This window comes from Crocodylus siamensis, chromosome 4 (assembly GCF_052110815.1).
Source record: "Crocodylus siamensis isolate JL-2025a chromosome 4, ASM5211081v1, whole genome shotgun sequence".
NCBI lineage: Eukaryota > Metazoa > Chordata > Crocodylia > Crocodylidae > Crocodylus > Crocodylus siamensis.
Genome location: NC_143398.1, coordinates 92,095,417 through 92,115,181, shown reverse-complemented (window position 1 = coordinate 92,115,181; position 19,765 = coordinate 92,095,417). Strand labels below are relative to the sequence as shown.

The following is a 19,765-nucleotide window of genomic DNA, read 5'->3' as shown; positions in this document are numbered from 1 at the left end:
ACTGCTTCTGTGAATATAGCTCTTCTAGAGTTGGTGAACTTTCTTACAGTGTTGGACAGCACATCATTACTCAGTTCCCAACAAAATGCTAACTGTGCCACTGAATAAATTGTAAATATATGGTATGTGACATTTATAACAGCCATCGTATATCAAAAATTATTTCACTTTGTTGGCTCTTCTTTTGATATAATTAGTATTACACTATCTTAAAATAATAAGCTGTAGAGATCACTGTCATGTTCATGACAGGTGCAAGCAGCATAATAATGTGTTAGCGTCACTATTGTAGACAGCTAACAAACATAAAGCTTTTTGATTTTTTTTATCAACTCTAAGCTTCATTGATTTTTATAACAACATTTTTAGAAGCTTTAATCATTTGCTAGACTGTATGAGTTATTTTTTTTTTTAAATTACTCCTGTAATTGGAGTAATTTACCTTTTAGTAATTACCTTTTTAAAAAAATACAAATAGGTAGGCAGCTTTTTGAAAGGAGCATTGTTATGTACAGGATGTCTTCACTTATGTATAACTATGTAACTTTTTTTTATCTGTTGAAGGTTTTTCAGCTTTATCTAACAAAGAATCCAGACAAATTGCATTAAAATTTTAAAAAAGACTATAATTAAAATGATATGCCCACTACTGCATTTTTCATGCTCACAATTTATTTCACTTTGTGACGGTGTATAGAACTAGAAGTATTTAAAAGACACAGTAGTTCGTTGTTTGCAGCATTTTGAGAAAGTTGAGTAGATACATATTAATGTTTATCATCCAATACTTCAGTTTAACAGGAGGAGCTCTGGTGTCATTTCTTAGAAAGGTTAAATGTGATGTAAACACGAAGAGAAGATGCAGGACAGTTAAAAACACAAAATAGGCCAAGCAGCCCTGTGTGATACAGTAAAACTATACATTATAAAAGGTTTATAAAGTGTTATAGGTCCATAATTAAGCTGTACATGCTGTATAGCCTGGAAAACTGTAGAGATATATAAGTCAAAATTGCCTGTGATTTTTGGCAAACAGGATTTGTGTGAGCATGGATGCACTGACTAGAGCCAGACCCTCTTTACGGCCTGGTCCACTGCTCGAGTATCTTTCTATGCCACACGTATCACACTCCTACCATACCATGCATAACTTTGGTATCTTTTCCCTTTATCTGCACTTCCATTTTATCGTGTTTAGGCAAGGATTTGGCCTCATAAAGTGAGACTGAGAAACTTGTGTTCAATACAGAGAGAGATCTTAAAAAATTATTGCTATGTATTATTACTGACTGAATTCTACTTCTTGGGATTAAAAATGTTAAAATTCCAAAGGCTTTCCCCATTGTTAAGGTGCCAGAGGTGGTAACATTTCGAGTAGGCTTTTGAGTTCTGAAAGACTTCACTGCTTGGCCTTCCAACTATGGATCTACATAATCCTTAAACAAAGTGCTTTTGCACTCTTTTATATCAAGTACTTCACAGTTAAAAAGTGGCTTTGATTCATGAATGATGTTTGATCAGGGAGTGGTTTTCTTGCTGTTCTCTCAGCCTATTATGGGAGGAACCTACTAAAATTGAAGACTGAGAGGCAAATTCCCCTAATTAAATGATTTTATTTGTGAAAAAGTGTCATCTCCAAGTCTGCAACCAATGCAAAAGTAAAGCAGTTAAATATTACACGCAACATTAGTCTAGCAGTAAATTCACTACTGTACTTATTAACCTTTAAGGAAATTGGTTTACTGTCTCAACACTAGATTCACATATGACTGGCATGTCAAAAATTATTTTTTAGCAAGAGGGACCATAGAAGAACATGATTTCTATACTGGGGATGGCATAGCTAACACGAAGCTTAATATATGTGAATTGAAATAGCATGCGTCCACACAACACAATTCTTAGTGAATACTAACTAGCAAGATTCATAGATGTTAGGGTTGGAAGGGACCTCAATAGATAACATCGAGTTTGACCCCCTGCATAGACAGGAAAGTGCTGGGTTCAGATGACTCCAGCCAGATGCCTATCTAACCTCCTCTTGAAGACCCCTAGGGTAGGGGAGAGCACCACCTCCCTTGGGAGCCCATTCCAGACCTTGGCCACTCTAACTGTGAAGAAGATCCTCCTAAGGTCCAGTCTAAATCTGCTCTCTGGTAGCTTATGGCCTTTATTTCTTGTGACCCCCAGGGGCACCTTACCAATTCCCTTCTGTGCCTCTATGATGAATTTATAGGCAGCCACAAAGTCGCTGCTCAACCTTCTCTTGCAGAGGCTGAAGAGGTCCAGGTGCCCTAGTCTCTCCTCGTAGGGACCCCTAACCTGCAAGCCCTTAACTATACAAGTGGCCCTTCTCTGGACCCTCTCCAGGTTATCCACATCCCTCTCGAAGTGTGGTGCCCAAAACTGCACACAGTATTCCAATTGCGGTCTGACCAGTGCTGATAGAGGGGAAGTATCACCTCCTTGGTTCTGTTTGTCTTGCATCTGCCGATGCATGATAAAGTGCAGTTAGCTTTTCTGATGATTTCGTCACACTGATGACTCGTGTTCATCTTGGAGTCCACTAGAAAGACTGAGGCAAAGAACTCATTGAGGAGTTCAGCCTTGTCCTCCCTGTCTGTCACCAATTGCTTTTGCCCATTTAGTAGTGGTCCTATTCCACCCAAGATAATGCATAGTCTATTCTTCTTTTTGAAAGTCTATTGAGTTTACTGTATGCTAAGTTAGTTCGGACTTGTGGTCTCTTGTGTGCATCTGTACTTTGCACTAAGTTGACAGTTCTCCATCTGCTATCCCACACTACTTGGCATTCCATAAGGATTGACTGGTCTGTTTATCTGTTTACCCTCTACTGCTCAGAGGGTGACCTTAGTGTTGACCAGAGGTTTAAATGCTTATTCACAGTCAGGCTTGGGCCATTTGCAGTTACATGCTTCTGGAATCACAGACATGTACTATAGCTAGAATTACTTTACATGAATACTATATCATGCCTGTGGAGCTATGCAGAAATCCTGGAACTGTTTACCTGCTTGAAAGAGACAGAGGTTCAGCAAAACCTGGAAAAGAGTCACCTTCCGTAGCGTGTCAGATTTGTCCATGTGACTGATGATTTTATTCTTTATTATAAGGACTAACTGTAGTAGAGGTCATTTAACTTCTAACTTGCTTCTAAAAATAAACCATCAGCCCATCCCACCATCATCTATGACAGCTTTACCTATCAACTCATTGACATGCTATGAAAAGCAACAGAAGATCATCAGACCCTTTAACCAACCTGAAACACCCCGACTTCCCAGGACAACCTATAAAGGTTCCAAGGCACAGGAAGAGCAAGTCATGTGCCATCTTTGTGCTATTACTGAAAAGAGGCCTTGAGAACATCTCAAAATTGAAAAGAAAACAAGATTCTTTGCCAAAGAACTGAACAAAGAACAATCCTATTTGTTAATCCTGCTTGTTAATTTTAATAACACCATTAACCAACTTCATTAATATTCATAGTGGTAGCATTTCTATCTTTTTTTAATTAAATGCAAGAGGTTTGAGTTCCTGAAGAGTATTGTATCCCAAACCTTTCCAGACCACTCTTCTTTAATGTTGATAAAACTACCACAGTGGTGAACCAGAACCTGGACCATAATGAAGAAGCATTTGTTTCTTTTTCTGAATTAGAGTCTGGACAATGAAGCAATGAAGGTGAATATGGCTATCCTCAGTTGCCCTGGTACAATTTGATAGCCCCATGTGTGAAAACCATTTATAACTTGCTGAGCACTGGCAAGCCTTATTATCCATGCCAACAATATCTTTTTAGGAGCAGTGCACATCTCCGTCCCAGCACTCCCTATAGTTAATCGCTTATACTGAATCATACCACTTAGGCATGGTGAATTTTCAGATGATGATGGCCACACACTTTGGAATGGCTAAGGGAGTTCTCATATTGTTATGCACCTCTGGGTTGAGTTCTGCATAGCTCTCCAAGAGAGCCCTTGTCATATTCAAATTCTGCAGCTACTGCTAGTCATCTTAGCCCTTCAGCAAATCCTCTTCTGACAGTCAGTGCTTGTTTCATGACTGGATAGTGTCATACTGAGTGAAGGTGATTCAAGAAATGCTTTTCCACAAGGCGCTGGTTAGAGTTCTCCTCTTCCTTATCCTCTTGCTGCTGTTTACCCTGCTACTGAATAGCATTTTGGTAGTCTAGCAGCTGACTTGCATAGTCACAGCCACTCAGCGCAAGATATTAAATTCACCTCAAGCCACCACACATGCAAGATTACCTTTATCACTGTTTTGTTCATACTGGCCAGGAATACTTTGAAAATCACTTTGGCTGGCCAGAAAAGTCTCAGCACTATTGTTCGTTGTTCTATAAAAGGAATTATGGCACTTTTTAATGTCTGAGCCCAAGACCTATAATTCCTGTTGGTCTCAGCTGGCTTCTGCTTTGTATCCCAGAATGTGCCAGAGGGAAAAAACACATGCCACTATGAAACGGATCCAGCCACAGAATAAGGGAGCAGGGGTAACTGCCCAGAACGCTGAGCACTTAATACAGAGAAAGTCCTCACCATCAGAAAGAAGTTATTCAGATTGCAACAAGAGCCAGCTGTCTGTATGGACATGGCTCTAGTGGACCATCTAATACTCAGTATTTAGTGTACTGCAGCTCAGTGCATATTACGGCTTCCTTCCGATTGCATTTAAACAAGCCCATGGAGCTTAATGATTTATTTCAATTTCAAATACTCTTTAGTTTATTCATGATAGGAAATGTCTCACCATATGAACTTTAAGAAAGCTCTGCTGAGCAAAATGAATGTGAACTTCTTAATAAGTATATGAGGAATAGAAGTGACAGTAGCACTTAAAACAATGTAGGTTGAGTGCAGTTAACTTCTAGCTTTGTACATTTTATGTTGGGTGGAAAAATTATAAGTTATAAATCATCATTCTTGTTTCATTTTTTTCAGATGTCTGTGGAAGCTGATGGAACTCCACAGAAAGTTTCAGTAGTGAGAATATCATCCACTGTTTCCTTTAGCACAGATATAGACAAAGAGAGTACAACAAACATCAAGGCAACTAATGCGCCAAACAAGGAACTTTGCATTCAGTGGTACCTTCCATTTCTGGAGAAATCTTCAAACGAAAAGGAAACGATGGTATTGTTAAATGAAAGAGGAGTTGTATTAGAATTGTTTTTCTTTTTAAAAAAATGAAGTGTATTCAAGTGCAATAACCAATGCTAGTGCAGAAATTACATATGTAGTTCATAACAGTGCCTAATCCCTATTTCTCAGCATTTCTTACACCTTCAACAAAAATGTTCATTTACTGCTGGGAAATAGCTTTGCAACCACTAAAGCAAAGATTGCTCTCTGAGGGTGTTTGTACATGTGCTCCGAAAGTTGGGGGGTGGGGGAGAATCTTTAATTAGAATGGCTCCAAGAGCCACTCTAAGAGCCTGGAGTGTCATGTGTATCAGTTTCCTTGCACTGAAAAATGGTGGTGGCCTTTAGTTAAAGTGCCCTTTAGGTACTTGAAGACGGCTATTAAGTCTCCTCTCAGTCTCCTTTTCTCTAGACTAAATAAGCCCAGTTCCTCCAGTCTGTCCTCATAAGTCATGTGTGCCAGCCCCCTCACCATTTTGTCACCCTCTGCTGGACTCTCTCCAATTTGTCTGTATCCTTTTTGTAGTGGGGATCCAAAACTGAACACAGTATTCTAGATGTTGCCTTACCAGTGCTGAAAAAAGGGGAAGAATTACTTTCCTTGACCTACTAGCAACACATCTACCAATTCAGCCCAGTATACTGTTAGCCTTCTTTGCCATGAGGGGAGGCTGTTGGCTCATATTCAGCTTATTGTCCATTGTAACCCCCAGGTCCTTTTCTGCTGAGCTGCTGGCCAGCCAGTCAACCTCCAGCCTGTAGTGGTACATGAAATTGTTCTGTCTTAAGTGCAGGACTTTGCACTTGTCCCTGTTGAACCTCAAAAGATTTCTTTTGGCCCAATCCTTCAATTTGTCTAGGTCACTCTGAATCCCATCCCTACCTTCCAGTGTATCTACTACTCCCCCCAGCTTGGTGTCATCTGCAAACTTGCTGAAGGTGTGCCCTATGCCATCTTCCAGGTCATTGATGAAGACATTGAACAAAACCAACCCCAGAACCAACCCCTGGGGCACTCCACTTGATACTGACTGCCAACTAGACATCAAGCCATTGATTACTACACTCTGAGCCTGATGCTCTAGCCAGTTTTCTGTCTACCTCAGAGCCCATTCATCCAGCCCATACTTCTTTAGCTTGCCTGCAAGAATGCTATGGGATACTGTATCAAAGGCCTTGCTAAAATCAAGGTACACTGCATCCATCAGTCTCCCCGCATCCACAGAGCCAGTCACCACATCACAGAAGGCAATCAGATTGGTCAGGCATGACTTGCCCTTGGTGAATCCATGCTGACTGTTCCTAGTCCCCCTATCCCAGTTTGCCTTAGATTAGATAGCCATTTTAAATTTGAGTTAACCTCCTCCTAACCTCCCTCAATGTCTGTATGTACCCTCACTTCTTTTGGTATGCTTTGATTGTATTATACCATGGACCAGATGTCTTTACATGTCATGTGGCTTCTAATACTTGGACTCTGTGAACTTTGGAATTTGAATGGGGTCAGAATGTAACTGTGGAACCAGGAGGAAGGAGTCATTATGTAGCATGATTACCTTCCAAAACCACAGGAATTCTTTACTTATGTACCTCATAGCACCTACAATAGAATGGAGTCTATGAAAAAGTAATGGAAAGAAACAAGTCCTGCCCCAAGGCCTCGACTCTACAGTCACTTAGACTTAATTTACTTGCATCGATTTAACTTACTCACATGAGCAGTCGCACTGAAATACTGTCACATAAATTGTATAAATAAATAATTAAATGTCTTCTCTACCACTGCTACATTACAGGTTACACATTTCCTTTTTTCACAGGTTCTGCTGCTCTATGCTTATAATACAAAGCAAGTTAAGGTCATCAACGTTAGGACTTTCAATTCAGCCAATGTATTTTCAGGCCACTTGTGGATTCCACTGACAAGGTGATTAACCACAGACCTTGTCCTGTTACTGCATGCTATATTGTGTGTGTAATGTGTACAGTATATAATTTGTGGGTGGGCCAAGTGACTGCTGGGGAAATTTAGCAACCATTTATCAGTATTTGAGAGCTATAAATACTAAAAAGGGAGGTCTGTTATTTTGGGTCCTACAAGGGACAACAGCTAGGATTAACAAGATGAAATAAAGTAAAAAATATACATACATATGGATATTAGGCTGAATATCAGGAAACTATTAATCTATCAGGCTGTGGATAGTTGTTCAGGGAAACTGATGGAAGCACCATTGTTTGAGAGATTTAATTTAATTAGATCAAGCACTGCAGGAGATGTGTTCCAGAGGAAGAGAGTATCACCTGCTATGAAAAGCCCAGGAACTTCCTAGTTCCATTACACAAGCCAAAGTAACATTTCTGGTATTCTTTTAAATCCAATCCAGATTATCACAAAGTTAAATTTAATTAGTACATTTTAGTCTATGATCATGCATGCACAACGTGGCAAAAAGACAGCAGAATAACAATGGAATATGCTGTGCGAAAGAAGTTACAAATTATTTTCAAAATATCACCTCTTCCCGTTCCTCTTGTAACTTGCATAGGATCTTGTGCTGCATTGCTTCATATCCCATATTTCCACTTCATTCAGAATTTCAGTTGTGCAAAATACAGGATAAGACTTGAAATTAAAGAAACTACCCAAAAAAACTGGGAAAAAAAATCCTGACCCTTGTTAGTTTAATTATTAATAGAAACAACTGTAATGGCATACATGTGTCAAATATAAAAGTCTTATATATTTTCATTGGTAACAGATACAAATTATGTTCTTTGTTTAGAATTATTTCTTTACAGGATAAATTATCTGATCTGAAGGAGCAAATTGAAAGTCGTTTGCAAGCATCTACCGGTTTTCCTTTACAAATACAAAATGAAAACCAGAAAAAAACGGCTCCAACACAAAACAAAATTAATAATACAAAAATGCAACTGGATGAAAAAACACAAGTAAGTGAGGACAAATTATGCATATTTAGGACTCTAAATACAGCTAATGTCTTAGAACAGTGGTTTTCAACCTTTTAAAACTCAAGGCACATCTGGTTAGATTCAAGGCATTGCTTGAAAAATCCTAGCTCTTAGCTTTCAGTCATCATTTTACTATAGAAAAATAAGAGAACAATTCTGCTGTTGGAAAGAACCCAGAAAAACTGCAGCAGGTTAGAATGTTTCCCTATTTGAATGGATTCCTATTTGAAACTTTTGGGTTTATCTTTGTGAATCATGTGTAGGTTTTTGGACACCTAACAGTGCTAACATTAAGCAGCACCTTGCAGCACCCTTAAAAAGATCTTGTGGTTCTACAGCACCATGCTTGCGAGTCACTGTCTTAGGATATTTACTTTTGGGGAAATGGAAAGGAAGTTGTAAAGTAGGCATAAAAATACCAGACTTCCTTTACCTACTTCAAGGAATGTTGAAATATTTTCACCCTGCCATTTAATTTTAATTTAATAATTTTTACAGCCCTTGTCCCCCAAACATGTGTATCTAGCAATTTACAAGCATATCAAATATGCTTGCCACACATCAAAATAAAGATGATATTGTCAGATGTCTAAATCCAATAATAGGTGGCTAAAAGTTAGGCACCTGTTTACAAATGTTGGCCACTGTATGATGCTGGCATGTAGTTCCAAACAAAAGTTCTTTTGAAAAAATAACTATACATCTTCAAGTTAGAATGGCCAATGATTGGTTTCTAAAAAGAGAACTATCAAATAACTCTATTTGAGTAAGGGTAAAACTGGCAAGGAATTAATTTTCATTTTCTGTATGTCACCTTGCTTGTTCTTTTTTATTAGCAATGATGAATATGATTCTGCAACAAAAAAAAATAAATACAAAAGAGGCAATTTCAGAATTTTCCATGTGGGGCCTTTGAGATAATGTCAATGGAATAGAATGCTGCCACTGCATAACTGCTGCTTGATAAATGCCAAGGCAAAGTAGACGTTTATTTTCAAAGTGGGAGATATTTATCATGTGACAGTGCTCTCTTTATATCTATTATATGAAATGATTAATGATGCAGATGCTGTCATTTTGCCTGATGGATGCTCTGAAGCAGTGACAGTTGCTCAGTGTGCCATTACTGAAAAGCTGTATTCTGACTGGCTTGGAGAACAAATGGTGTTTCAACCAATCATAGAAAACAGTGTTTTTAGAAGGTAGACAGAGCTGTCTTTTAGTGACTATTTCTGATTAGCTGAAGGGTTTTGTTCAAACTTTCATTAGTATATAAGCCAGTGATCTGAACTACTCAGTCTGGAATGCTAATATGTAGAGGTGCTTCTTTCATAGGTTATATTAGATAAATATCTTGTTAAATTATAATATCTTCAGTGCATGTGCCTCAGTATTACATTTATGGGAAGTCATTCCTGAAGCCAGTGGGAGTTTTCCCCATGCAGGGACTGAAAGATTGGGTTTTGGGTTGCTATAGAAAGTCCCTTGAAGATTCTGGGAACTAAAGCCCCTCCATGTGTTAATTTAATCACGGGATCTAAAGAATTTTATCCCATGTGTTCAAGGTTGGGCATGGCTGGACATGTGACTGTTGGGAATCAGGATAAAACTCCTCATATCCATCCCACATCTGCTGGCCTGTGGGGAACCTGGGATCAGGGAGATGCTCCCTGTGTGCCTGTAAATTTAAAGAGCACATATGCAGCCCCAGACTGGAGAACCAGTTCAGAGCTCACTGCATGTTGATAAGTTTAAAGGGTGCATGCAAAGTTGGCACAAAGTGGATCCCAAATCCAAGGTCTGCCCGTGCATGCTTTATACTAACATGCCACACATTCTGATTAAAGTATGATACAAACCAACCACGAGGGTGTTCCACATTTAACAAATAACACCTTTGCAGCTGGTTCACCATTTTATCACAAGCAAAATTGCTTGAACCTGTGAAATGTTACAGTTAACATGTTAATCGTGATAATGTCTGGAGAGGGCCTATGAATGTGGCACATTATAAATATAAGAATGACTAAACCAGCTGTTCCCAAACTTTCCCTAGTCGCTATGCTACTTATAGGGGTAGATTTAGATGGGCTGGAGTGGTGCAGTCATACTCCCCTTTCCCCTTTCAGACTATGGCACAGGAGCAGCAGCCACGCAGGTAATATTCCATGCTTCACTTGCCTTCCATGCTCAGTGGCATGTCCCCACCCCTCTAATTCACTCCCCAACCCTGCCCACTGCTGCCACACTCCCTGCTATCTCTGGCCACCCCAGTGGTGGGGACTGTTCCAGAGCTGCTCTTACCCCACTCCAGCTGGGCTCATAAGCAGCAGTGCAGGCAGGTTCCTCCTTCCTGTTCCCTATTCCCTGCCAGCCCAGGAGTAGGCTGAGGAAGGGGGAAGCCACACATGGCTGCTGCTGAGCCCAGCTTCCTGTGCATCATAGCTAGAATGGGGCAGAAGTGGGTCTGGCATTCCCCTATCCCTGGGGCAGCTAGGAACAGCAGCAGTGGGCAGGGGAGGGAAGGTGACATACTATTGAGCATGGAGGGGAAGGGAGGGGGCGCTGAAAACAGAGTGGGTAGGGGACAGTGATTTAGCTGATTTGGGGACTTAAAGTCCCCAGGTGCTGCTCTTGTGGCATGGTGTGAAAGAGCGGGGAGCTGAGAAATGCCTCCAAATGTCTGTACTTAGCTTATATAGTAGACAGGAAGCAGAATTTTACCATACCACAGTTGTTCCATAGTAACTCTCTCCTCTGTCTACTCTAACTGCACTATGACTGCTACTGTCAAAATGGCTTACCCATCATTTAAACAGGGCTAAAACATTCCCCTGATTGAGCTATCACTTATCACGAGTAGAGAACACATGAACTGATACTGAAAAGCTGCTAAGGGATGATAAGTTTCACCCACTGTTACTGTGTTGTTGGCTGTAGTCATGTTGGTATAAGGCCATAGGCAGGCAAGATTCTTCAGGTAAATGTGATATCTTTTATTAGACCAATTAAATATTTGGACAAATTTTGTTTTTTGCAAGCTTTTGGACACAAATATACTTCTTCAGGCATAGGGAGAGTGTATTGGTCTTTTGTGTGCTCTCCTGGGTAGAACAGAAGCCAAAATGCAGGTATGTGAAAATACAAATGCATAGCAGTGAGGATCAGAGGAAATGGGAGACCGTAGGTACGAGACAGGTGGCTTTCACTCAACGAGGACACTCCTCCAGACAGAGAAATCACACTTTTAAAAGAGCCACCCAGATGCAACATGAAAAGTAAAAAAGGAAAATTCCCATGAATTGCATACCATTAGTTATGACATACCATCCTTCCCTGGAATCTATATGGAAAATCCTCAAACAGGTGCAACCCATACTAGAAGAAGACCTAGTTCTTAAAGAAATCTTTCCAGAACCACCCATCCTAGCTTTTAAACGAGCACTGAACCTCATCAACCTCATCACAAGAAGTAAACTTCCTACAGTCCAAAACATACTGAATAGATTCAGATCATGCCATGACAAGAAATACAAAACCTGCTAACGCATCTCCAGCATTCCCAAAATAACCACATCCCACAACAAAACCATCACCACTCCTGGATCTTACACCTGCACCTCCAGAAATGTAATACATCTCATCCAGTGCACTATATGCCATGATGGAAAATATGTAGGGCAAATCAAACAACAACTGCATACCAGAATGAACACACACTGCAAATCTATCAAGGACAAAAATACCCAATTACTAGCCCTGTACAAAGTGTGAAGTATTTGCTTCGGATCTGGGTTTGGCAATTCAGAGGGACCGTGATTTGATTTGGTGATTTGAATCACTGTCCCAATTCGATTCAGCCAAATGCAAAGATATTCGGCGCTGAATCTTATCCAGCCATAGACTATACAGGCTGGCAGTGCTGGTGGGAGCAGCTGGGGAAGCAGCTGGACTAGCCCTGGCTTGAGCAGGCAGCCCTGGGAGAAGCTGTGGCTGGGCCAGCTGCTCCACTGACTCCTCCCTTACCAGGGCAAGGCAGGCAGTACTGGCAGCCCCAGGAGAAGCTGTGGTTGCTGGGGGGAATCATCAAGGAGCTGGGGGGTTGAACTGGGAACTAGGGAATCAAAATGGGAGCTGGGGGGAAGCCCCTATTCCTTTCCCCAGCCCCTGATCATTCCCCCAAGCCCCTCAATCATTCCTCTCAGCCCCTGCGGCTTCCCCAGCTGCCCCCACACTGGGGCAAGGCAGGCAGTGCTGGCAGCCCCAGGACAGGGGCAGGAGGGAATGATTGGGAACTGGAAGAAATGATCAGGGAGCTGGAGGATCAAACCAGAGCTGGGGGGAATGATCAGGAGCTGGGGAAATGAATAAGGGCTTTCCCCCAGCTCCCAGTTTGATTCCCCACAGCCCCTGTGGCTTCTCCTGGGGCTGCCAGCTCAAGCCACAGCTCATCCAGCTGCACCCCTAGCTGCTTCCTGCCCTTCCCTGGGGTGAGGCGGGCAGTTCTGGCAGCCCCAGGAGAAGCCACGGGGGGTGTGTGGGAGGAATGATTGGGAGCTAGGGAATCGAATCCAGCCCCCGATCATTCCCCCTAACTCCTGGTTCGATTCCCCAGTTCCCAGTTCGATCCCCCAGCTCCCAATCATTCCCCCAGGTCTGCAATCATTCTCCACCTTTCCCTACAGCTTCTCCTAGGACTGCCAGGACTTCCTGCCTTGCACCGGCGGATGAGTGGGGAGGCAGCCAGGGGAGCAGCTGAACAAGCCACAGCTTCTCCCAGGGCTGCTGGGTCAAGCTACTCCCCCAGTTGCTCCTGCCGGCACTTGCTAGTGCCTGCATGTACAGTCCTATGGCCAAATCTCTGAATCTCTCCGAATCAATTGGAGGCTTCCAATTCGATTTGGAGAGATTAATAGGTCTCCAGATTCAGAGGTTCGGCTGCCAAATTGGGCTGAATCTCCTCCAAATCGAATCAGCTATTGAAGCTTTGCACAGCCCTACCAAGTACCTGTGGTGCACACTTTTCACAGGACAGTCACTCTCTCTCCAATGTCTCAGTTCTAATCCTCAAAGGGAATTTACAAAACAGCTTTTATAGATGAGCCTATGAACTTTGCTTCATAAATCTACTGGATACAAAATCATGGACTAAATATAGACATTGAATTTATGGCATGTTATAACCTGCCTGCCATCTGATAACCCCAGGTAACCTGTCTGCATTTTACCAGCTACATTCTATCACCAGTTCAACATTCCTCTCCTCCGCACACCTACCTGTCTTACACCTATTGTCTCCTATTCCCTCTGATCCTCACTGCCATGCATTTGTATTTTCACAGACCTGCATTTTGTATTTTGGCTTCTATTCTACCCAGAAGAGCACATAAAGCACCAGCAGACTCTCCCTATGTCTGAAAAAGGGTTTGTACCAGAAAGCTTGCAAAGAACAATTTTTTCCAACTATTTAGGTGGTCTAATAAAAGATATTGCATTTACTCAAAGAATCTTATCTACCCACTGTTACTGGCACATTACTTTTTCCTTTTGCTGGTCATTAACCTGAGCTAAGTGAAACCTAAACTGGGACAGTTTCTCACTGCTTCATTCAGTGGTAAACTTCCCTGGTTTAGCTCTTTCTGGGCATGTCTACATGTGCTATTAATGCAACTGAATAACACCAGCACAATTTGCACTGGAGTTTGTTGCTCCGCAATAAAGGTGCCGCATTTACATGTGTACCTGGAACTACAGTCCACTGAGCTGGGTTGGATCAGCCCCAGCTAGCAGGGGGTCCAGAGGATCAGCCTGCCAGCCCGGGGCTGCTCTGGCCCAGCTCAGCATGCTGCTTAGGTGCTGGCTGGGGCACAAGGGTGCTCCAGGGTGGGGCTAGCTGACAGGCAGCCACACTGAAGCACCTTCATGCCCTAGCCAGCCCCATCAGCGTCTACATGTGTGTTGTGGCACACTAAATAGTGCTGCTGCAGGATAATGCTTGTATTTCCAAGTACTAACGTATGGTGGCATTTATCAGTTTACTATGGCCTAATAGGGCCACACATGTAGATGCTGAGACTTTACTGCAAAGCTAATTAGGCAACTCCACAGTAAATGGCATATAGATGTGCCCCCTGTGGAGTAATAAAGAGTACAGGGAATATTACTACAGAGTAGCTGAGGGACAGTAAATATCTGCCCCTGTTAATTATAGAGAAAAGTCTTATGTCCCAAATTATCAGGAAACAGTGACTTATTAAAACTGTTCATGGAGACCAAACTTTACCATGCCTAAGCTACAACATTGTAATTGTCTCTGTGCTTGATTTTGCCCTATGGTGAAAGCTAGACTGGGGTAGCTTATCCCTGCACAAACAAGTTAAGCTTTCGGATGCTACAGGGAAATTGGGTAAGTACCATGGAGCAACTGAGGTGCTGCACTTGTTAATTAAGAGTGCTGTACATAATTGTGGGCTTGGGAATATTTGGGGTTTTGTGGGGCTTACTATCTTGTAACTGCCATGCAACCCTGAGTTTGGGAACCGTTGCTCTGTGTTGCCTCTCCTCTGTTAACAAGTAGAACATAAATATTCTTAACATTTTTAGTTCTGTCCTAGCAGGCAGTAACTCAATAATTGGATACACTGAATAAGATTTTTAAAGAATCTACTATATTGTAGTTCATCAAAGAAAACCAAACATACAGCATTGATTTTCTTATTTTGTACCATTAGGAAATGGTTAAGCAGTGTTTGTGTGAAGTAAAAGCGTTGCTGTCTGGTGTTCCAGATCTATTGCAGCCACTTACTGAGGTATGATATGCTGACTTGAAAAAACAAAACAAAACCAGAAAGCCCTTTTTATGAACCATAATTCTTTGAGTAACTGAAATACAAATTATAGTGATGCTTGTATTTCTATTTTCTCTCATCTGTTGTTGCTTTCAACTAGTGATCTGTACAACCAGAATAGATATACATTTGCAAGATTTAAAGCTACATCGAGTCAATATGTGAGTGATGACCTCCTGCTGCTATGCAACAGAAAAATCAGACAACTAAAAACAGCGTCATCTTTCCAATGGAGTTTTCTAATCTTTCCCTTCTCCTTCCTTTTCAAGAGCTACATCCGTACCACAGGCTCCACTAAATTTCTAGCACTCTTTAGTACAATAGATTCGTATATCTTTACATTCAACTTTGTGCCCTACCAGTCATTCAAGTTTTCCTCGTGTTCTCTATGGCTCCCTCTTGTCCTATCTACTAGAATTCTTGGGGAAAACGATTGTCATTTTTTTGTCTATGATATTATCATGCTCAAGCTATTACCCACTTGCAGTGATCCTCTTCTCCAAAAAACATCTGCGTAGTGATTGTAATCTCATTACCAGTTTTAAAGTCCTCAGCCATATTAACTTGAATAAAAACAGATTGGGCACCGTCTTAAAAAAAAAAAATTGTCAGCCAGATTTGGCATGATACTTTAGCAACCAGCTGTGTCCTGACTTGCTTTAGGTATCTCCTTCCTTGCTTAATTTTTTTTCAGGTTTCCTGTAAACTTACAAACAGCCCTGGCAATGAGCTGGCTAAGAAACATCGTAGAAGGCCAAAAGCCACTATAAAACTTTACCAAACTATCAATAGTATGATCAGAACTTTACAGTTTCTCAAGTCTGTCTGGTAGAAGCTTACTGATTCCACTTAGATCTGAAGTGGGTCTCAGGTGGTGATAAAGAGACCACATTTGTTATAGCTGAGGAATCAGAGAACAAGCTTTAAATCCATCCAAACCCAGCCAGCTCACCAGTAATCCTCAAAGACTTTGTCCAGCATCTGCTCTCATCTTAATGACTAATGGAGGAGGCACCCCCCTCTTTTTTCTCTGTGTGACTAATTGACCTCTTATCCCTACCCTCTTTTTAAACCAGGTATTTAGTTCTTCTCATTGCTAAAACCAGAGCAGAGAATCTCATCTCAAAAACATAGTTCCTGAGCTCCTTGTACTAGCAAAGCAGTTTTGACGCTGGCTTACCAGAGGGAGATTATCTGATAGTTGTCTTTAAAAAAACCAAAAACAAAAAAACCCCCAAACCTGTTTCTGTCAAGTCACATTTTGATACTCATTGAGGTTTCCAGTCTTACTTTTTTTTACTTCTGTTTCTTTGTTCATTTGCTTTAGCATTGGATTAAGTTTTTTTTTTATTAGAACAAAGACCATTTTCATTGACTCACTTATTTTGGATTAAACGAGTGTTCATCTTTTGAGAATAAAAGATGGATCAGTTCATTTGTTTAAAAGTAATACACTCCATACATAGCTGGGTGTCCATGGGAAATGATGCAGTGCACCAAGGACATTCAGTTATAAATTTCAAAAGTTAATGTCTATGTCAAATCCATATGGTTAAAAATAATCTTGTGGGTGAATGCAATTTTTAAACAGTAGCTTTAAAGCTGATCGAGTTTTCAAAGACTAATGAGGAGTGGGTGGTCTCACATTGGCTGGGGAAAGTGTTATCCTCTCACAACTCCCACTGATATTATTTTGGAAAGGTAATACTGTCTGGAGAGTAATCCCACGGGAGAGCCCCCTAAGAGTTTGGCACTGGAACTTTGTGGGGAACTGTTGCCAGTGGGATTTCCTGGCAGTGTGGCTCCTTTTCCTATGGTAATGAATTATGGGGAGAGGGACCAGCTGGTGCAGTGACTTGAATGAGACCTGTGAGCAGATGCTTTATTGATTAAAAATTCCATTCATTCAACAGAGAGGCAGTTGGTCCAATAAAAGATATCACTCCCAAAAAATCCTTGCTTCTCACATAATTCATAGATTATCATGGCTACAAAATCACTCTAATACTACCTTCATTCAAAAGGTTGTTTTTAATGGAAGGATTTTATCTAGACAATATAATTTTGAAATGTCTTGTGGGCACTTTACTATGCATTGAATATATTACATTAAATAAATTAACAGATCCTTCTTTTGTGGTCTGTTTCCTACTGGTATATGAAGATCCTTAGATTTATAGGGCACATCCCCAATACAGTCAAGGACAGGTGAGATGAAGAGGGTCTTTGTAAGGTTATAAAATCCTCTCCCCTGCTCTAAGTCACCATCAAATATACCTAGATCATTCCTAGCAGATGTTTGCCTACCCTGTTCTCATATACCTCCAATGAAAAGGGATTCTGTAATCCTTCTATGAAAGGATCCCTCATAATCCTGGTGGGGAATGTAGTAGTGAATGGCAACTTGGACAGCAGTGATTACAAAATGACTGAGTTGAGGATCCTGAGGAAATGAAGGAAGGAGAGCAGCAGAATACAGACCCTGGGCTTAAGAAAGCAAACTTTGACTCACTCAGGGAACTGATGGGCAGTCTGAGAGGGAGAGGAGTCTAAGGGAGTTGGCTGGACTTTAAAGAAACCTTACTGATGGCTCAGGAACAAGCCATCCTGACGAGCGGGAAGCCTAGTAAGTATGGCAGAACACCATCTTGGTTTAGCAGGGAACTCTTCAGTAAGCTAAAACACAAAAAATAAGCTTATAAGAAATGGAAACTTGGACAAACAACTAAGGAAGACTATAAGAGCATTGCTCGGACATGCAGGGATGAAGTCAGGAAAGCCAAAGCGCAATTGGAGTTGTAGCTAGCAAGGGACATGAAGAGTAACAAGACGAGTTTCTATAAGTATGTAAGCAACAAGAGAAGGATTATGGAAAGTGTGAGTCCTTTACTAAATGGGAGAGGCAACCTAGTGACACAGGATGCAGAAGAGGCTGAAGTACTCGAAGCCTTTTTCATCTCAGTCTTCACAAGCCAGGTCAGCACCTAGACAACTGTACCTGGCAGCACACTTGGGGAAGGAGGTGGGCAGCCAACAGTGGCAAAAGAACAGATTAAGAATTATTTAGAAAAGCTGTCTGTATACAAGTCCATGGGCCCAGATGGGATGCACCCAAGGGTGCTGAGGGAGTTGGCTGTGTGATTGCACAGCTGCTAGGCATCATAATTGAAAATTTATGGCCATGAGAGGTCCTGGGTTACTGGAAAAGGGAAAATATAGTGCTTATCTTTAAGAAAGAGAAGAAGGTGGATCTGGGGAATTACAGACTAGTCAGCCTCATCTCAGTCCCTGGAAAAATCATGGAGCAGGTCCTCAAGGAATGCATTTCTAAGCACACGGAGGAGAAGGTAAGTAGGAACAGTGAGCATGGATTCACCCAGGGCCAAGTCATGCCTGACCAACCTGATTGTTTTCTGTGATGAGATGACTGGCTCTCTGGATGTGGGAAGAGAAGTGGATGTGATATACCTTGACTTTAGCAAGGCTTTTGATATGGTCTCCCACAATGTTCTCACAAGAAAGTTAAAAAAAATACAGATTGTATGAATGGACTGTAAGATGGATAGCAAACTGGCTGGATCATCAGGCTAAGAGGGTGGTAGTCAATGGCTCAATGTCTAGTTGGCAGATGGTATCAAGTAGAGTGTACAAGGGGTCAGTCCTGGGGCCAGTTCTGTTCAATATTTTCATCAATAACCTGGAAGATGGGATAGCGTGCACTCTCAGCAAGTTTGCAGATGACACCAAGTTGCGGGGAGTGATAGATGTGCTGGAGGGTAGGGGTAGGATTACAGGGTTGGACCAAAAGAAATCTCATGAGATTCAACAAGGACAAGTGTGAAGTCCTGCACTTAGGACAGAAGAATCCTGTGCACCACTATAGACTTGGGACCAACTGACTAGGCAGCACCTCTGCAGAAAAGGACCTGAGGGTTACAGTGCAAAATAAATTATGAATCAAGTGCGCCTTTGGTGTGAAGAAAGCATAATGGCATAATGGGCTGCATTAGTAGGAGCATTGCCAGATTGAGGGAAGTGATTTCTTCCCTTCTGTTTGGTACTATTGAGACCACATCTGAAGTACTGCATCCAGTTTTGAGCCTCCCGCTATAAAAAGGATGTGGACAAATTGGAGAGTGTCCAGTGGAGGGCAACAAATATGGTTAAGGGATGGGGGCACATGACTTGTGAGGAGCAGCTGAGGGAACTGGTCTTATTTAGTCTGGAGAAGAAAGACCAAGAGGGGATTTAATAGCAGCCTTCAGGTACCTGAAGGGCAGTTCAAAAGAGGATGGAGCTAGTTTTCAATGGTGGCAGATTACAGAACAAGGAGCAGTGTTCTCAAGTTGAAGCAAGGGAAGTTTAGGTTGGATATCAGGAAAAACCTTCTCACCACCACCTTAGGAGGGTGGTGAAGCACTGGAACAGGTTACCTGGAGAGATGGTGGGCTCTTCATCCTTGGAGGTTTTTAAGAACTGGCCAGACAAAGCCTTGGCTGGGACAATCTAGCTGCGGATGGTTCTGTTTTGAGCAGGGGGTTGGATTAGATGACCTTCTGAGGTCCTTTCCAACCCTAATTTTCTATGATTCTAGGTAGCCTGCAGTTAGTTAAAAAAAAATTGTACTAATATCTAACCAGAAGAATACTTGCAGCAAATTCCACTGCTTGCTTCTTGTTCTACCTCAAATGGAAATAGAAAACTAAGAAATACTCTAAATACTAGAGAATGACTATCATGTCTCAATTTTTCTTT

At 41.5% G+C, this 19,765-nt stretch overlaps 1 protein-coding gene across 1 annotated transcript in view; it reads left to right on the top strand.

Moving 5' to 3' along the window:
- The window catches only part of CFAP54 (cilia and flagella associated protein 54), a 247,897-nt gene that overhangs the window by 221,112 nt on the left and 7,020 nt on the right, over positions 1 to 19,765 (top strand). Inside the window, exons 66-69 of the mRNA XM_090042868.1 lie at positions 4,986 to 5,177; positions 7,007 to 7,113; positions 7,973 to 8,141; positions 14,894 to 14,971. Coding sequence (XP_089898994.1) covers positions 4,986 to 5,177; positions 7,007 to 7,113; positions 7,973 to 8,141; positions 14,894 to 14,971 — 546 coding nt within the window. The remainder of the gene's footprint in view (positions 1 to 4,985; positions 5,178 to 7,006; positions 7,114 to 7,972; positions 8,142 to 14,893; positions 14,972 to 19,765) is intronic.